The sequence below is a fragment of the Buteo buteo genome, chromosome Z, assembly GCF_964188355.1.
Source record: "Buteo buteo chromosome Z, bButBut1.hap1.1, whole genome shotgun sequence".
Classification (NCBI taxonomy): Eukaryota; Metazoa; Chordata; class Aves; order Accipitriformes; family Accipitridae; genus Buteo; species Buteo buteo.
This window is the reverse complement of record NC_134204.1, coordinates 31,844,508-31,863,554: the sequence shown is the minus strand read 5'-3', so window position 1 is coordinate 31,863,554 and position 19,047 is coordinate 31,844,508. Positions and strand designations below refer to the sequence as shown.

Genomic DNA, 19,047 nt, shown 5'->3' with positions numbered 1-19,047 from the left:
ACATGTACCTGATACCTGGTCACAAAACAACTTGCCAAGCTCTTCACCTGTACTCCTCTCACCAATTTAACCCAGACTACTATTACCAACTTCTCATACTTCTTCCAATGATTTTTTACATGTTGCCCAAGAACAATCTGCAGAGCTCCCAGAAATAAAAAAAAAGTAGTGTCAGTTCCTTATTTTTCAGCAAATGTGAAACTCCTGCATTGACCAAGCTGCTTTAGACCCAAGTCTCAAGCAGCTTGTAAGCTACAGACATCTGGAAAATTTAGTATCTGTGATGACTGGCCTTTCAGAATCAAAACAGGAGAAGCACAGTTTCTGACAAAAAAGAGCCATTTTCATCTTGCTTTGATATCTGAAGAAATGTCAGACATTGAAACCTTTGCATTAGTCTGGATACAATTTCAGTAAAACAGATTATGTATTATCTCATACGTATGACATTCAGGTTATCTACAAGAAGCCAAACCTTTGCAATTCAACAATGGCTGTACTCATACATCTAATGCAAGAAACGTTACTTCAGAGACTTCTTTGATTCTCTATAGACTATTTCTTCCCCCGTGGCTTCCCTGCCCCACCTGTACCATTCTTTCTCTTCTTTGCTAGACCACTTGACCCTGATCTCTCCTCTGTCTCCAGCTTTGAATGGATTATTTCTCAACTTATTGCCAAGTGTGCTTGATTTTAAAGGGATGCAGCAGTTGATCTGAGCTGGAAGTTACACATGTTAAAAAGCGTAACTATTTTACTTACCTTCTTTCCCTACTGATTCACCTACTCAGCCCTACCAGTTTGACTCAAGCTGAAGTGCACCCTGCTCTGAAGAACAGAGAACTACAAGACTTAGAAGTACCATGAAAGGATTTTTTAAAACATCTAGAGTATTAGCGAAAACAAAAGGACACTGAATTAATCTGTGTGCCTTGAGGATGGCTTTACATACATATACACTTCAGTATCTACGAAGAACATGAATACAAACCTGAAGACCCTGAACATCTAAAATCTGATTCATATACTTAACTGGGCCTACAGTCTGCAGGTAGCTCTTGGCTGAGAATGTTTGACAGTGAATAATACACATGATAAACATTGGTATTTCTATGCTTGGGGAGGGAAGAGCAAGTGAAAGAAAATAATCAACATAAGGAGTTCTTTAAATCTTGGAATCAAATGCGAAAAACCTTATGTAGATATTAAGGTACTTCTGCTAAATGTTACAGACTTCAAGAGAATTCACAGTTCACAGCTTTGAACAAGAATCTCTATATGGGCACCCATGGAACAAGTTCTATATACTAATCTCATTGCCTTAATAAATTCATATTTTTGAAATAGAAGCCCGAGTGCCCCAGTACAGCAGTCAGTCATAATAGTCCTACTTCATATATTTAGAAAGACTACATTCTAGGCTCCTGAGGGAATGCAATCTAAACAATCAGAAATGTGATTGTACTCATCAGGCAACTGAAATAACAGCGCAGCCATTCCGCTCGTATAAATACTTGAATAACACATGCAGAACAAAACACAAGGTTTGCATCTACCACCTACTCACTCTGACTGAGCACTTTTCAGACTATAGTAACATATTAATACAATACTTCACCTCATCAGGGCATCCATCTGGTCTCGGTAGTCGTCCATTATTCTTCAAAAGCTCTATCAAATGAAATACAATCATCTGCCCTTGTTTATCGTTGCCGATCATGCGCATGAATTCCTGAAACAGAAGGCTAACTGTCATAAATAATTTTCAAAGAAAAATTATGCTGCAATGTTCTTGCCAGGGAAAATCTGCTGTAATACTACTACTAAAGAACAGTATGTAACAATGATAAAATTATAAATTACAAGTCCAGAGAATGTAACAATAATTACAGATTTTTTTTGTGTGTAGATAAAAATAGGAAGATACACACACAATTTAAAGCAGTAAGTAAAAAATCTTAAAATAACATTGATTAGCATCTGACGATTAACTAGTTTTAAAAGGATAAACCTCACAGCTAATTCCAAAGAGCTCTCTGAAACATTAAAACAAGATCTTGATGCTTTGAAAAATACCAGTCAAACAGAAAACAGGCAATATCATACTGATGTATGAAAAAAAAGATTAACAGGATTAATCAGTAACTACAGGCCAGAAAGAGTAGCATAATTAAAGCCAGCAAAAATGGCTTAGATAAATCTTGCCATCCAAATCCCAACATAACTCAAAAAGTAGATTAAAATCTCACTCAGGTTGCCAGAGATCAAAAGTAAATGAGGGAGTCCTATTAACTGAAAATAATTTTAAACACAACAAGAAGGAATTATTTTCCTTCCAATGCTACATACATTTCTTTAATAATCTTTAACATGAAAATGGGAAACAACTGTTGGTAGAATCTGCAAATGGCCAAAGTTGAGGAAACAATGTACAAATATGAAGACCATGACTGTTAAAAAGACTGCTTTGGCTAATTGATGAAATTAATTTTTCTTGATACATATCCAGTAGGATAACCAACCTGATGAAGTGGTGAATGCACATGTAGAGTTGATTTATTCAAAGTATATTCTACCTGAGCCCATGACTTACTCTACCACTTTTCATTTCATAATCCTTCTGAAGAACTCCAGGTGTCTGCAGTGTTCGTGTTATTATGCAAGAAGAGCTGCCCCTGCCTTGAGAGTTCTTCTTTGATAGCTTAGTCATTGTATAGAATTACTAAGAGGTCCACTGAGGTCAATGCAGAGATCTCCCAAATGCATTTTTGCCTATCATCATTGTTCAGCTCTCAAAACTACATTTGCCAGGACTGAGACTCCAGCCAAGGGTATGAACAGCTGCAGTAAATATATAAGGCTCAACTCTCCTCTGTTATGCCTGCAAAGGACTGTAGGTATAAGTAAGATCGTGAATCTCATTTCCAATTGGAGAACCATTATTCAGTGTACAAGTAGTACTTTTCTCCGTCCACTGTAAATTTGTCTTAAAAGGTGCCTGTCAACAGTCTGCAAAAAGCCACTCCCTTTCCTTCTTGAACTTCAATGCTAACTTGGGTTCTGGTAACATAACAAAATAACTTTTAAGTTACCTTATTTAACTCAACTTAATGTTTACGTATTTGTTTGGCTCAGCCTTAGATTTGGAATAGCATTAAAAATACATGTCATGTTGCAATGGAACAGTTGCATCTGGGATCACTCTCCACAAAGGATGAGAAAGAACAATCTGTAATGAGATATTTTAAAATCTTTTTCAAACGGTTAGGAGTTACAGGATGGGTAAGATCTGCACAGACTATCAGGTAATTTTCAGATCTCCTTTCCTTCTTATGGCTTGATATGAATACTTCTTAGCATGTTGCTGCTCTTGATTGGATGCTGCCTCATAAACCCTAAGGTATTTCCAGAAAAGCATCAGTAAATATCAACCTACTTAGGTATAGGAACAATCTATATCTTTTAAAAAATTTAGATAAAGAAACAAAAAATCTCTGACAACCATTAACTATGTACTTACAGCTGGTGGGCTTTTGCTCTTGTCAATATACGTGAAGAGTTCGTACAAGACCACACCAAAACTCCACACATCTGAGGCCACAGAAAATTTGCTTTCTGTCAGAGATTCTGGAGCATACCTGCAACACATGGTAAAAGAAATATTATTCTGTCTAACGTGTCTTTTTTATTTTGAAGATATTTCTTGTAATAAGACTGATTTTTTTCATAAGTGTTCTTTGTACACAGGCATTAGCACGTTCCTTCCACTACCTTCACTAGTAACTATTCTTTTAATAATAGTTAATTGGTATTGAAAACACAAACCCCCTTAAGCAAACACATTTAGTGATAACTATATCCAAGTTTTTGTTTTTCCAACAAAGCTGTAGATATTTTTCTTATCTGTAGTGTGAGTAAACAAGATTTTGATGTGATAAGGAAGGCCTCGAAAGACAATTATAGCCAGCAAGAATCCTTCCACCACTTTCAGTGAGTCTTGAACTGTCTCCCAGCTACTTCTGGACTTAAATTTTACAACTCGCAATAACACAATCTACTAAGATGCCATTTTGTACTATTTATACTTTATTTATGACATTTTTACAGTGCCTGAAGCAGACTAAAATATAGACTAAAATCACATGTACAAAATGGCATTTTCTTTTGCTATCAGGACATAAAACGGTTTTTATCAGTTATCTGCCAGCGTCTTTTCTAAGGTATGTCTAGGTCTGTAGAACGGAACAGAAGTATATATTTTGCATTCTGAATACAGTCTACCAATTTCCATTTCATAATCCTTCAGTCTCCCACAGACTACACAGAGTGTTCTTCTCTTTTCCAAGCTAAGTACAGCTCCTTGGAGCATTACTGCATTTTGGAGTAACTTAGGCCTTTTCTGGAAGCTCAATGCCCAAATGCAGACATCTACCTGAATACTCAACTCAGCATTTTATCCTTGCTAATTGCAGTCTGTGGGATTTAACTCTACTCAGTCAACAGGGGGGTCTCTCCAACAGATCTCAGCTACAAGATATGAATGACCAGTGTTCAGGGAACCAAAAGGTCCAAAACTTTGAAAGCATCCTGGGGAATGAGTCCTTTTAGATTTCTTTTATCTTTGAATATCTTCCCTGTTGCATACTATTTCTTTCAAGTATTCTGGTAATTTTTAGTTTCGTGGGTTTTTTTGTTTGTTTTTAAATATGTTGAAAAAACCTACATGCTGTTCTGTAAAGTCAAACATCATGCATGTGACTTTCACAATGCTGGGCAACTGACTTGGAGTTTGCACTTAAAAATCCCACAATATGCAAAACAATCGGCTGGAACTACAAAAACTGCAAACATGCCATGATTTCACATACCAAAAGAAGACTTACCAAAATATAGGGCTTTCACCAGGTTCTTTTACTTTGTAGTATTCTTTGTCTTGTGGCAAGACTTTTGTCAATCCAAAATCTCCAATTTTAACTCTGTTCTCATTCTCCACTAAGATATTTCTTGTTGCTAAATCCCGGTGAACATATCTTTTTGTACCCAGATACTCCATGCCCTAGGTGTAAAGTTCACAAACCAGAGGAAAAGAGTTACTTTCACCATTAAGTAGCTGCACTTTCCCTAAAGGGATGCATTAACCTCAAAGTTAAAGCCAAACACAGATTGTTACCAAAACTGGTGTGCTTGAACATTCGTATTCTCTGAGGAATTACTTCTTCTAAGACCAGGGACTTCCCTTAACTGAAGGGAGATAGACTGAGCACCTGTCAGAGCCGAGTGTTTGTTGATTATGTAGCTGGATATCTGTTACAGCTACTTTCTGTGGCCAAATGCAGTTTGCCGGTGACAGACAGAAGAAAAACAAAATTTAGGCTAAGCTAGACAGTCCAGGGCAGATGAGAAGGCTGCCCTATTTACCCATTTAATTTAATTATTTTTCTTCACTTCATACATCTGCTTTCCTGATTGCTTTATGAAACTGTATGATTCCCTGAATTTGACAACTATCCTCCGACTGTATTCCCACCTGTGTGTCCTGTTTCTCTTCCGTATGGACCATTACTCACCAACACAGTTCTGCTTATTGTTATATTCCCATGGGTTGCTGCAACAAAACATGGGTCCAAAGCCATGTTGTCTTTTGCTGCTGCTGATCCCTTCTTACCAACGCATGTAATTCTTTTTGCTAACGATGAAATGTGGAAGAAGCCAGCGTGTGTTGTGGTATTACTAAAAAAAGGAAGGTCTTGCTTACACAGCAATAATAAATGGTGGACAGAAGTTGACACTGCAGAACGTCGAGAGATACCCGACTTGTACGTGAAAGGAAACACAAAGCAAGCTGCCAGTTTCGGAGTTTCGTAAGAAAGCGTCTCGCTCCTTCAACACAACCGAAAAGCGACAAGTTACGCTACGAGCACCGTTGAACTCAGGAGCTTCGGACTCGAACGCTGAGACGCCTCCCTCCCTCCCTCTCCTCCCTCCCTCCCTCTCCTCCTCCTGCGGAAGCAGCGTGGCGCCGCAGCCCAACCAACCCTCCCCTCAGGCGCCTGTTGCCTCCTCGCGCCGCTAGGGGGCGCCGCCGTGCGGCCCCCAGCCCCCTTCCCGAGGCGCCGGCCGCCGGCGCCGGCCCGCCCCGAACAACCACCGCCCCCCGCCCGGCTTCTCCCGGGAAGGCGTCTGCGTGCCCGGTGCGACCCGTCCGCGTAAAGGCTGTAGCTTTTTGTTACTGCTACACAGCGCACTGAGCGCCGTCCTGAAGCTTCTCTGAGGACAGCGAATTCTCTGTTAGCCTGGAAAACACTCGTTCTAAGAGAGAGACTTAATTGAAGTCGTGCCAATTCTAAGTGGACATCATAGCCCTGTGGCACTACTCTAACAATGGAGTTGAGTTTCACTATGTGATTCCCAACGTTTCTCTCATTAAAACCGTGCTATCCGGCAAGGACACCTGAAGCGCTTTAAGCACTAAGAGATGGAAAAATAAATTTATTCTTGGCCTCTTCTCCTATCCAGCCTTAACAAAATGCAGGTCCATAAGAGCAAAAAAGAACATCCCCAAAATCAGATGCACTGAGAAGTTAACTTCCTTATTTGCCATTCTGTTGTCAGGATTCTTTAAAGCTGAATATAAAGTCCTACTTCTTACCACCAGACGAGCTATACAAATGGCACAAGCTGCACCCGATGACAGCTGCACTAATTTGCATCTACAGACACATCACCACTAGCAAATGCCATCTCTGAAAATGCTGCTTTGCACAGTATGAGATATGCACAAAAAAAAAAAATCACCTATAAGCCAGTAACCCTTTACCAGTACAGTGGCAAGGAACCAAAACACAGCAAGCAAGCAAAACCACTCATCTAAACCCTCAGGTGTGGGCATGCCTTTGTTTCTCTCATACATTTGACAGAAAAGCAGCAAGGCAGAGGGAGAAAGACTTTTGATTTAAAAAAACCCCAAATAACAGAGTGACAGAAATGCACAGCAGGAAGAAGAGATATGAGATGTCGAAAGAGCAAACATTGCAAGAGAAGCAAAAATGGCTAAAGGAAAGGGGGAAATGTGATCAGCTAAAAGAAGAAAAAAAACCATTCAGATTCCATTTTCCTAATACTAGGTATTATGTTTTTAATTAAGTTGTTTTGAAGTAACAGAATGCCGCAGATTAGAGTGAAATCTTAAATGATCAATATAACCTCTGCTTTGCAGGTCATACAGCATCAACAGTGCAAAGCAAGACACATACACTGTAATTATTAGACTTTGATCCCCTTGGAAGTAAAGGAAAGATACCTCTTTAAAAGAAAGCCCTATATGCAGACTTCCCCCATTCTCATACTGTGTGTACCTACACTTCGCCACATGAAAGCAGGATGTTTTCCCATGTAAGTATCTGCAGAAGGCATATTCTAGCTCCCTTCATCTTGGTTTGTGCTTGGTACTTAGGAAGCAGTCATTTCATCTGCTATTTGGATTTTTCACATCATCATTCTGCAGACATGTAATATTTCGATGCTTCTTTTATATATGTGTATGTATACACATTAAGAATCATCTTCTTTGTACCTTCTGAATACAGTTCCTTTCCCACAGTTTCCTGCCATATTTGCACTGCCTGCAAAGGCCAAAATCCACCTTCCGGTCCTCCTATCAGATACCTCTGTCTCAGAGAGCAGGGTCCTGAGATATGTTGCCACTGTTGTTCCTTCCGGCTTTGAATAAAACTTTGGATAAGGGCTGAAGACTTAGATATGCAAGCTTCACAGCTTCTTATGAGAGTAAGGCTCCTTATGACCCCTCAGGTCATAGGCTGAGATAGCCACAGAATAAAACAGGTAAGTGGCTGCAGCCTTTGCATGTTCAAAAATCCCTGCTGCATCTTTATTCTATGAAAGATTCATTGTCACCATTGTTCTAGGTGGTGCTGAGTGTTAGACACTTCCAGCTCTTTGCTTTGAAGGAAGATTGTTTTCAGTGACTTACCAGCACTGAAAATAACAGTTATTTTGTTGCAGAAATAATACTGAGAGAATTTCTTACACCTGTTACTGGAGAATTGACTTCTTGGTTTTGAGACACAAATCAGAGGGCTTTTAACTCTCTTTGAGTGGGTGGTCCTATGTTCAATCCTTCCTCTCTGTGAACAAGATTGACACTTGCCAAACATTTTCTGTTTTCCAACCTCATTGTACATTGCTTGCCCATCAAGGAGTTTTTGCTGGAGACTACCCACCCAGCCTTGCTTCAGTGAAGCACATGAATAGGTGAGCTCAGCTGCTAAAAACTGCATGCGGCATTCTTCTGTACATGCCCCAGGTTCAGTAGCTAAAAGGTTTACCAAGTCAGCCCAGGTTCAAGCAGGGAACACGATCAAGCTCTGCTCACCCGGTGAAAGTCTGAATGCCTGGAGAAGACCTCAGCTCTGGCAGAGACTCTCCTGCCTGACTTGTCACGCCTTTTCTGTGGATATTGCAGAAAGAAAGTCTTCTGCTCTGAATGTGGCAGGGCAAAATTACCGGACCTAAGAATACCTGTGGCCTATGTACCCTGAAGAACACTCATTAATGTTAAGTAACCTACTGTTTCCACATCTTTGATGTGGGTATTGGGGAAAGAAATTTAAAAATATTTCTGGTACGTGCCTTGAGGTGCCATGTCTCCCCCCCCCCCCGCCTTCTCTCTCTTCCCTCTGACCCCCCCCTCCTTTTTTCTTCCTTTACTCAAACTACCAAACATGCAACTAAGTCTAAAGTGTCTGTAGTTTCTTGTATCTAAAGCATAACAACAGAAGAAAATGGCATAAGCCCTCTTTCTAAGGAAATGAGATATTACAATAAAGATCAGATGTTTGCCCCCCTTTTCAGAATTTTATGAAGGATGTTCAGTACCAACCATTGAGACTAGCAAATAATTTATTACAGTGTCATGGTTCCAGCTGGGATAGAGTTAATTTTCTTCTTAGTAGCTGGTACAGTGTTTTGGATTTAGTGTGAGGATAGTATTGATAATGCACCGATGTTTTAGGATAAGCACTGCTTAGCAACAGCTAAGTTAAGGATTTTCCAGTTTCCCACGCTCTGCCAGCAAACAGGTGTACAAGAAGCAGGAGGGAGCACAGCCAGGACAGCTGACCTGAACTAGCCAAAGGGATGTTCCATATCACAGAATGTCATGCTCAGTATAGAAACTGGGGGGAGTTGGCTGGGAGGGGTGGATCACTGCTCTGGCATCGGTCAGCAAGTGGTGAGCAATTGCATTGTGTATCACTTGTCTTTTTCTTGGTTTGTTTTTTTTGTGTGGTGTTTTTTTTTATTTTATTTTTAAAAATTTTATTATATTCATTTTCATTACAATTATTTTTAATTATTATTGGTAGTATTAAATTTTATTTTAGTTATTATATCGTTCTTATCTCAACCCTAAGTTTTACTTTTTTTCCCCACGATTCTCCTCCCCATCCCACTGGGGATAGGGGGGAAGTAAGCAAGTGGCTGCATGGTGCCGAGATGCCAGTTGGGCTTAAACCACAACATACAGCTTTGGGCACTTCTATGGCCTCTAGTTCTTCATACAGAAATCATATACCTTGCTCTTTCTGCTAAACAAGCTAATATTATTTACAGTTTAAAGTAAATTTCTTAAACACATACATGCTATTATTAGTGGTTTTACAGCTGAATGTCTAAGTTCTGAAAAATAAGTTATAGTATGTCATGAACAGTTTGCCTGGGTGAGTACATTAACTCCTGCAAAATTTTATTTCAGCTCTCATTAGGGAGAAAAGAGGTTTTGATTCTTCTGAATGAAATATAAGCTAAGCAAACTATAAAATAAGCAAAAATAAATGGAGTATGTTCTGCCTCAGTCAGCAGATAGGCCAGTCTCAGCATCCTGTATTAAGATACTCAGAAGTTGTCATGTTTAGTGCATGAGTATGTATCACTACTTTTTTTAGGGTTATAGGGTGCTACCAGCCCAACAGTATTATAAAAGATACAACAAAACAACCAATGATGGTTGTTTTGAGGCAAATGAGAAGAGACCAAAGAGACAAAAATTTGTTGAAAAATGTCAATAATCTGGAATTTCCTACCTTGCATATCTGAGATGCATACAGCAAAAGCTTCTTGTGGTCAAGCCTTTCCTTGTGTTTCTGCAGATAATCTCGTAAACTTCCATACGGTAAGTATTCCATAATTAACCTTAGATTCCTACGACCTTTTACAACAAAAATAAAAAACACACTTAAGTTTTCTGTCATTTTCCAATGACAATTTTTGAAATACAAATATTTACAAATGTCTATGAATAAAAGTAATAGAAAATAGTCTTCATATCAAAAAGCTAATTTATCATATGTACATCACTATGCAATTTTTCATATATTAAACTGCATTTATTCAGGAAATGCCATTTATTTAAACACAACAATAATGTGGATGTGCTTGATATACAGAGCATCACTAATCAAGATCACCTCATCAGTACTGTAGCTACTATTCCTAAAGCAAAGCAAAAGTGCCACGTGTATATTTGTGTTTACGTAATTACTTCTCACTGCTGAGATTAAACTCATAATGGCAACTGACATCAACTGGTCAGCAATTTTACCATCTTTCAAAACTTAGTCTGATTTTGAACCAAGGTTCTTCTTTTTACAGAACCCATGCTTTCATTCATCAGCTTCAACAGCATCAGCAATTCAGTCAAACACATCCATTTCTGAAACTTTTTCCTGTCTGGTCTTTTATTTTATAGGCTGTACAAGAACCAGTAATATCCACTCTGGGATATGACATTGAGCAAAAAACAATAACAGTTACAAAATGGTTGCATTTTCCCACTTAATCCTAAATTCTTTTCTAGGAAGGCTTTTATGCTTTAAGATAAAGAAACTGGGTAACCAGTCAAAATGGTACTTTCTCTAAATCAATCAAATTATGCAATGAGCTGACTAAATAAAATGTCCACCTTGTACTGAGAAGTAGTATATGACAGACACTACTATCTTTGATTTGTACTCTCCAAGTCCTAGTAAAGTTAGGACAAGTCAGTGATTTTCACAAGCACTTACCTCTCTGAATTTCTCAGTATGCACACTTAGATGTACACCTGAAGGTGTATTCAGTATAGCACATACCTGCGCTGTAGCATACTCCTTTGTATTTAACAATGTTATCATGCTGCAGAGATTTAAGTATTTCGATTTCTCTTTCAAAGTCCCTAAGGTGCTCTTCTGTGCTATGTTGCAGCTTTTTCACAGCCACCACCTCCCCAGTATTATCCTGAAGTGGGTCATACCGGCACATCTCAACACTGCCAAAGTTTCCCTAGATCACAAATGGAAATACTTGAATTAAAAACAAGACCACATCATTGTTTCTTTCTCAGTGCTTGTTCATACTGCCTCAGTGCTCACTGTATAAGTGTTAAGGTGACCACAGTTAATTATTTAAGTGAAATGTCACAAAAACTCCCTGAGAAAAGACGACTGCAGGAGGGGGGAAGGGGGGGGAAAGGGGGTGGAAAGGGCAGGGGGAGAACATTATGTCAGATGCAGCTCTGCATTACTGAAAAAGATTTTAGCCTTTCAGTGTGACTGGATTTTTTGTAGAGGTCAGCTGTCTTTCTTCTAGCTAATGATACTGTGAAACTGAAAAAAGATCTAGAAGGAACTGCATGTTGTGGTCAGATAAGTCTGAAATTATTCATTTCTGTAACAGAAGTCTCAATGTAAATAATGTATATGGGATCATCAGAAGATAACTGAAAAAGATAGTTCTTTCCTAGGCAATTAGAGAATTTCAAAACATCCTACCTTGCCAAGTTGCTGTAAAAACTTAAGATGTCTTTCTTCAAATTGTGTTGGGTCACGATCTTCAAAAGCGCCAGAAAATCCAAGTGCTCCAATTCTCATATTTGGCAACATATCACTTTCTGTCAGTAGCTCGTAATCTGAGGGGTAGGAGGAAGAAGGGAAGAGAAAAAGGGAACAGGAGGCACAGAGAAGCAAATAGGAGAATGAAGAAATTTATTACAGTCATGGCATGTACTACCTTTGCTTGGCATACTCCAAGCTCAGTAGAATATTAACAACCACCCTAATTTCTGTATAGTAACTTGCAGTCAAAGACAAAGATGTATTAAAAAAAAGCCAAATGACTTGTCTTGAGTCATAGCAAGTCTTGCTTTGATTTCCAATTTTCTTTTTTGCAGGTCTACGGTACTTCAAATTTAGTGACTATTGTGCAACAACTCCATTACTGCAGAGGGGAGAAATGTAAACTTCACAAGGGCTTGTGACAACACATATCTTCCACTTGGAAAAAAGAAAGATACCTATTTATTTTATTGAGAGAAAAAAGAAAGACAGTCACAAACATAACATACTTGATTAAGAGACTAGAATGTTTGGGATAGACATAATCAAACCACAAAACTTTTTTGAATGATAATGCTAACTTCTAATGTGTTCTCTTTTAGAACAAACTAAAAAGCAGTAACATAGAGTCCTTACGAACTTAGATTTCTGAGGCTGCTTTGGAGAGTGGTTGTGGGTCAACATACCAAAAAGGAAATGAACCAACAAGAATGAGGGTTCTTTTTGTCTAGTGTGTTCTTGTTGCATCACAGACTCACCTGGAGTGAACAAACTATTCAAGTCGCGTATAATTGCTCTAAATGAAGGCCTGAAATCTGGCTCATAATCCATACAGTTGTTTATAAGGTTTGCTAGTTCTGTCCAGTTGGGGGCAGGAAGCTGGTGCCTATCTTCATAAAACTGTAGTTTCTGGAATTAAATAGATAAAAGCCATTTTAATATACAACCATGAAGAGTTGCAGAAGCCTTAACATTCTTACCAGAGCAGCCAAAAGATACAACTCTCAGCCTAGACTTGTTATCTCACCAAATGCACATCTGACCAATTTACATCAAAAGCAAAGGCTGACAATGTAGCAAGACTGGCCTAATTTAGAGTAATCTGTTCAGAAATTCCCAGTCAGTTACTGGTGGAAGATGATAAAATAGCAAAAGATAATGAGAAAGGTTGTGTCTCCTTTATTGGCAATTTCGTAAAACCTCAACTGGATGGGTCCAGCAGAAAATTCTATCCACTTGTGAGCTGGCTGACCTCCTCCAGTTGTGAAAAGCTTCATGAGCGTTATGAAAGAATGTACATTAGTACAGGAGAGGAGGGCAACTTCTGAAATACCTAGATATGTATAAGCTAGGCCCAGGTAGACCTTAGAGCTTATTGTAAGAGCTGATCAGACCACCTCAGAAATCAGATCAGGCTTTGTGAGAAGGTAACAGTCCATTTATAAAAATAATAATACAAATCTTTTTGTAGAGTAGAAAAGGAAATAATCTTTTTGCTTCCAACTAAGGAAGCAAATACATAAAAAACAGTATTTCTATGGAATGTTTCCCCTCCATCTCCTGCCCCTAATTGAGATGTTGACATTTCTGGTTTAGCTAAAATAGAATTGTCTGCAACACACAAAGTCTGACAGTATTTAAGATGGTCAATTACTAGAATAAAGCCAATTAAAATCCATGTACATTGCTCAGAATACTTTTTGTTTAAAGTGATATACTGTTGCAACAATGCAACAGAAATATGAACAAGATAATACTGGCAGCTGTACTTAAAAAATAAAAATCAAAACTGACAACATAAGACCAAACCTGAAATCATCACTTCTGATCATTATCTACCAGTGAAAGTGTCTTTTTACTACAGTAGTCATGGGCTACACCACTTCACATGCTGATATAGTTACAACAGCAGATGTTTTAAATTAGAAGTGTCCAAAGAACTGTTATGATTGCAGACCCAGTAATACTTACTCTTGAAGAATCCAATGCACTCAGAGGTTTGTCTCCTCCACTGCAGATTTCCCACAAAGTAGTACCAAAACTCCATTTGTCTGTGGCCAGACTTAATTGTTTGGGATTCTCAATACATTCAGGTGGAACCCATGGTATTCTCTCAAGAAGAACTGTGCAATCACACAAAGGAAACATCATGTCAAGATTAATAAGAAAACCCCAGAAAATTCTATAACCTATTTGATTTAGTAAAAATTACTTTAGTATGCATAGGTATTTCATTCTGTAATGTGCTTTTAATACTGTCCTGGTTTCACCTGGGATAGAGTTAATTTTCTTCTTAGTAGCTGGTACAGTGTATTTTGAATTTAGTGTGAGAATAATGTTGGTAACACACTGATGTTTTAGTTGTTGCTAAGTAGCGCTTAGGATCTAAGTTAAGGATTTTTCTCTTTCCCATGATCTCCCAGCAAGCAGGTGTACAAGAAGCTGGGAGGGAGCATGGCCAGGACAGCTGACCCTAACTAGCCAAAGGGATATTCCATACCATAGAACATCATACTCAGTATATAAACCAGGGGGAGTTGGCTGGGTGGGGTGGATTGCTGCTCTGGCATCGGTCAGTGGGTGGTAAGCAATTGCACTGTGCATCACTTTTTTTTTTTTTTAAATTATTTTAGTATATTCCTTTTCATTACTATCACTATTATTATTATTATTATATTTTATTGTTATTATTGTTAGTGTTACACCTTATTTTACTTTAGTTATTAAATCGTTCTTATCTCAACCCATGAGTTTTACTTTTTTTTATGATTTGCCTCACCATCCCACTGGGGGTGTGGGGGGGAAGTGAGCAAGCGGCTGCATGGTGCCATGTTGCTGGCTGGGCTTAAACCACAACAAATACCTTTCCAAAGTTTTGTTCCTGCTAAAGACAAAGCTACAGAATATGTACAAAGATAATACTTATGAATCAGAGTGGAGGACCATTATTTTTATTGTAAAAGAAGCCTGAAGTTATACAACTGCCTTAACATCATTTCCACATTAAATTTTTGCTCCAACTGCTCTATTTCCCACAATGTTATCAAGATTTAGTAGCTACCACAAAGGAACTAGATGGCAAAGAGTAAAAAGTACTTTGCTAGTGTTTGGCACATTATGGCACAGCAAAAGGCACTATAACAAGGAATTTAATCTTACTTGATTTTTAAACTTTTGATACTGATTGTAGTAACAAGGTAAAATATGGTACTGATGCAGATTTAGAGCTCCTTAAAATGAAACCTTGTAAGATTAACATAGGCTTCTCATTTAAAAAGGGAATTTAAATTTCTTTGAAAATTATGATACTGCATTGCTTATAGCCTCTTAGATGTGTTACTATTTTTGTCATGTATAAAATTACCAAATATAAAGTGAGTTCATTTTTCCAAAATTATTAAAAAGACTAGATAAAGAATAGCCAGGTTACTTCAGTTTCATTAGCATAACAATCTTGCACACACTTTTTATTTCTTTTCACTTAATTTTGCTGTTTATAAAGTTTAGAATAGCCTCAAAGGCAGATGATAATCCGGTATTTTTAGCATCATCATGGTTTCAGGTATTCACCAAGAAATGCACTGAAGGTGATTTTCCACTGCCAGGTAGCATTTTCAAAAGTGCATTTACTTTCAGCTCTGAAAGCTTCTCCAAGCTATAAAAAACAACAATTTAATCTTGATCTGTAACAGGATACTAAGTCCAGCAGCTACCTGCAGATGCAAGAGACTTACTCATGGTACATTATAGCATACTAATAGTATTACCAGGTAAAAACAAAAGTGGAAAATGAGAACAGCAGGGAAAAAACCCTCACACAATGGAGAACTGTGTTTTATTTCCTGCAGCTGTTTGTTGATAAAGAAGATACACTCAAAACTGCTGACTAGGAATCCAGAGATTATTTTAAAGTGACAGATGGATGAAGGAACTTTGTAACAGAAGTACTTTAGATGGTGGTCAAAAAAAAAAAAAAAAATCAAAACCCACCCAAACTTATTTTTCAAGTCAGAAGCATTAAACAAGAAAGCTGTCACAAAGACTTACTATCTCTTGGCAAAACTGTAATACTGATGCCAGGATCACTTAGTTTTATAAACGGAAGGTTTCCAGACTTCCTGTCTTCCTCTCTGATAAGCAAGATGTTTTTTGCACAGACATTCCCATGAACAAGGCCTTTATCCTCCTATGAACAGAAATGAACATTTTACATACTGACAAAAAAAATCTTAAAGAGATATTTAAAAACCAATACTTTACAGCATGAGGGAAACATCAAAGAAAATAATGATCATAGATTAAGTTGATCAAATCTCAGACATTTCAGCTGTTCCTCTCAGTCTTATAGTTTATAGCCAATTTTCATTCATTTTCATTAGCTACCTGATGTTTTAAGTTTAAAATTACTTAATGTATGTTAACTCAAAAGAATACTGATCCATCAGTATGATCCATTTAAAATGAACATAAGAACATTTAAACTCTGTTAAACGGAAGACTTATCTAATCACATATCTTGTCTCGAATAACAGCCTTTATGTTGAATTAAACAGACTCTAAGGTTGGGACCTAATGCACAAAAAGAACGTACTCGCAGTCTGAACAGTACAATGTTTTCCCCTCCCAGTGATTAACTACCAACACTACCAGGAAATAGTTTATGTTCAGCATCATGAGCTGAAGTGGTAAAACCAGGAAGATCTGATTCCTGGGGGGGGTGGGGGGGATGGAGAAAGAAGAATTTTTACTGGAAATGTGTTTTTATTTCATACTAAGCCATAAAGCATTAAAAAAGAATGGGAAATTCAATTACACTTTGTGCAAGATACAAAGGTCTGTCCTTGGCTATCGACTAACTATGTGGTATATGCCATGCCTATTTTCAAATACCCTCGAGTTTCAAGAAGTAGGGTAATAGCTCAGCCATTCTACATTTATTAGCCTGCAACATTTGAATTTAGCCATAACAAAACTGAGGAATAAACAACTTACCAGAAAATGCATGGCTAATGCCAACTGTTTGGCTACTTCCAGCTTCCACAAGATATTGATAACATTTTTGTTCTTTTTCAAATACGTGTCCAAGGATCCAAATTTTACATATTCTTGTACAAGGATGTCTGATTTAAAATAGTAAGAAGAGTAGCAATTAAAACCAACAACAAATAATGGAATTTCAGGACAGATTCATTACTCTAGTACTACCCATCTCTTTCTTTGATACCTCTTTGGTGAGCTAACTATAAATTGGAAGCTATATGACATCTGAGTATTGCCACAAATACTCCATGTTCTTTTTACCTCTTCAAGGTGTGGAAGTTTGCCTAGTTTCTTCTCAAATGCAAAATTACTAGATTTAATAGCTTTTTACAGAATAGGTTTCCACCTTAACAAATCCACTGAGCATCCTTCCACCCTCACTTGAAAGGCACAATAATGTAAATTCTGATAAAACATAGTAGTCCACAGCAATATCGATGTAGTGAGTCAAATAACATTCAAGTCATTCATTCTATTCTTATTGAAAAATACGATGCTTTGCTAACAAAAGATGCTCTTCTTGAAAACAGATTAATATTTGCACTAAAAAAAAAGTGTGTATATATATATGACATATGCCTCCATGCAGTCATCCAGTGAATAAACCAAGAAACAAGATCCATTTCTTAGCACTGCACAGTCTTCATCAGTTTCAATACAACAATTTCAAACTGCATGATTGAACTCTTGCCTTCAGCTGCAAGATGCTGACATTGCAGTGCTTCTCATTTAGACTCTAAAGACATTGGAAACTACTGGTATTATATTTGGTTGTAACAAACTGATTTTTATAACAAATTCATTTTATAGACAGCAAACTTTTTTTTTACAATTATGTGAAGCAATTTTCATCAAATCTGTACATCAAGTATGTAACCCACAGAAAAAATAACAACCTCTCTTCCCATTTCTTAGTAACTGCCTCTTACTAAACTGTAATAAGTGTCTTCAGAAATAGAACCCTCTATAGAGGGCAACTGTGATCTCAAGGAAAAATAAGTAACCGTATACATCTTTGGATAATTCTTCTTTTTTTTTAATTATACACTTGATCTACCTGGAATTTTATATATAGTCCCTGTGCACAGTACAATGAATAAACTAGAACAAACACTCATAGGCATTTTTGCGAAGAAACTGACATAACAAGGTCTTGGCCAAACATAACGCTGCGCCTTTTCCAGCCCCCTAAGACAAACAACTCCTGATACAGAATCCACCCTCACTTTTGCAAATTCCTTCTCTCTTAATGCAGGCAAGTGTTTACATAATATGCTTATACAGTTATTATAAAATGCTTCCTTTTGTTACAAATTTCTAATCACAGAAAAAAAAATGGTTTTAGGGCAAACCAACATTTCTGCCTAAAGACTGAATAAAGAAGAAAAACTGCCGAAGTGAGACCCAGCAGCACATATTCAAAAGTAGCACACACAAGCATATGACAACCATCCAAAATAAAGATTTATTTACAAGCCGTTATAAATGTATTTCAGGTGTTCTAAAAAAACCAAACAACCTTATTAATACATAGTCACAATGCAGTAAGCTAACCTGAAACCACATTCTACATCTGTTGACAATACAAAGATTTTATCTTTGTTAACATTTTTTAGTGTTTTTGTTAAAATAATGGGACCTCATGTTTTCAGAATGGGATCTCTAAACCAAACTTCCCAAAGCTGTATTTGTGCTCACAAAGTCAGCACATGGGTGGGAAAGAGTGGCAGTTTAAATTTCTGACCCCAGTAAACTAAGATTTTCTTGGGTAGCCAAGCACTTCCCTTCCTAGCTAACCACAGTTGATACAATGTAGGGGTGCAATTTTTCTGGTATTTCAAAAGCTTGTTTCAGAAGTTCAGCAAAACTTTTCAAAAGTGAGATTTTCAGAACAGACATGACTGAGTCATTTACAGAGGTTACTATTCACACTGACTGTATTCACACAATTTTTTCATTTTCTTTGTTTTCACCAATTAATTAGTTTTCATAGACCAAGACTAATACTACTGCAATGTGAACATGTATTGGGTGTCTAGCTGGTGTGACAGGTTGTTTTTGTTTTTTCCCCTGCCTTTACCTAGAGCCAATGGCAACCTCTAAATAGACAGCTGTATAA

General features: G+C 37.6%; 1 protein-coding gene across 10 annotated transcripts in view; it reads right to left on the bottom strand.

Annotated features, from left to right (window-relative positions):
* Positions 1 to 19,047, bottom strand: part of JAK2 (Janus kinase 2) — a 96,224-nt gene that overhangs the window by 3,478 nt on the left and 73,699 nt on the right. For 6 of the 10 annotated variants that reach the window (XM_075020736.1, XM_075020735.1, XM_075020738.1 and 3 more), the window contains 11 exons: positions 16,881 to 17,008; positions 15,936 to 16,074; positions 13,860 to 14,011; positions 12,647 to 12,797; positions 11,826 to 11,962; positions 11,148 to 11,337; positions 10,101 to 10,225; positions 4,884 to 5,056; positions 3,521 to 3,638; positions 1,619 to 1,732; positions 9 to 137 (listed from right to left, as the gene is read on the bottom strand). In XM_075020736.1, coding sequence (XP_074876837.1) covers positions 9 to 137; positions 1,619 to 1,732; positions 3,521 to 3,638; positions 4,884 to 5,056; positions 10,101 to 10,225; positions 11,148 to 11,337; positions 11,826 to 11,962; positions 12,647 to 12,797; positions 13,860 to 14,011; positions 15,936 to 16,074; positions 16,881 to 17,008 — 1,556 coding nt within the window. The other 4 variants (XM_075020739.1, XM_075020742.1, XM_075020741.1 and 1 more) reach the window with 4 other exon arrangements.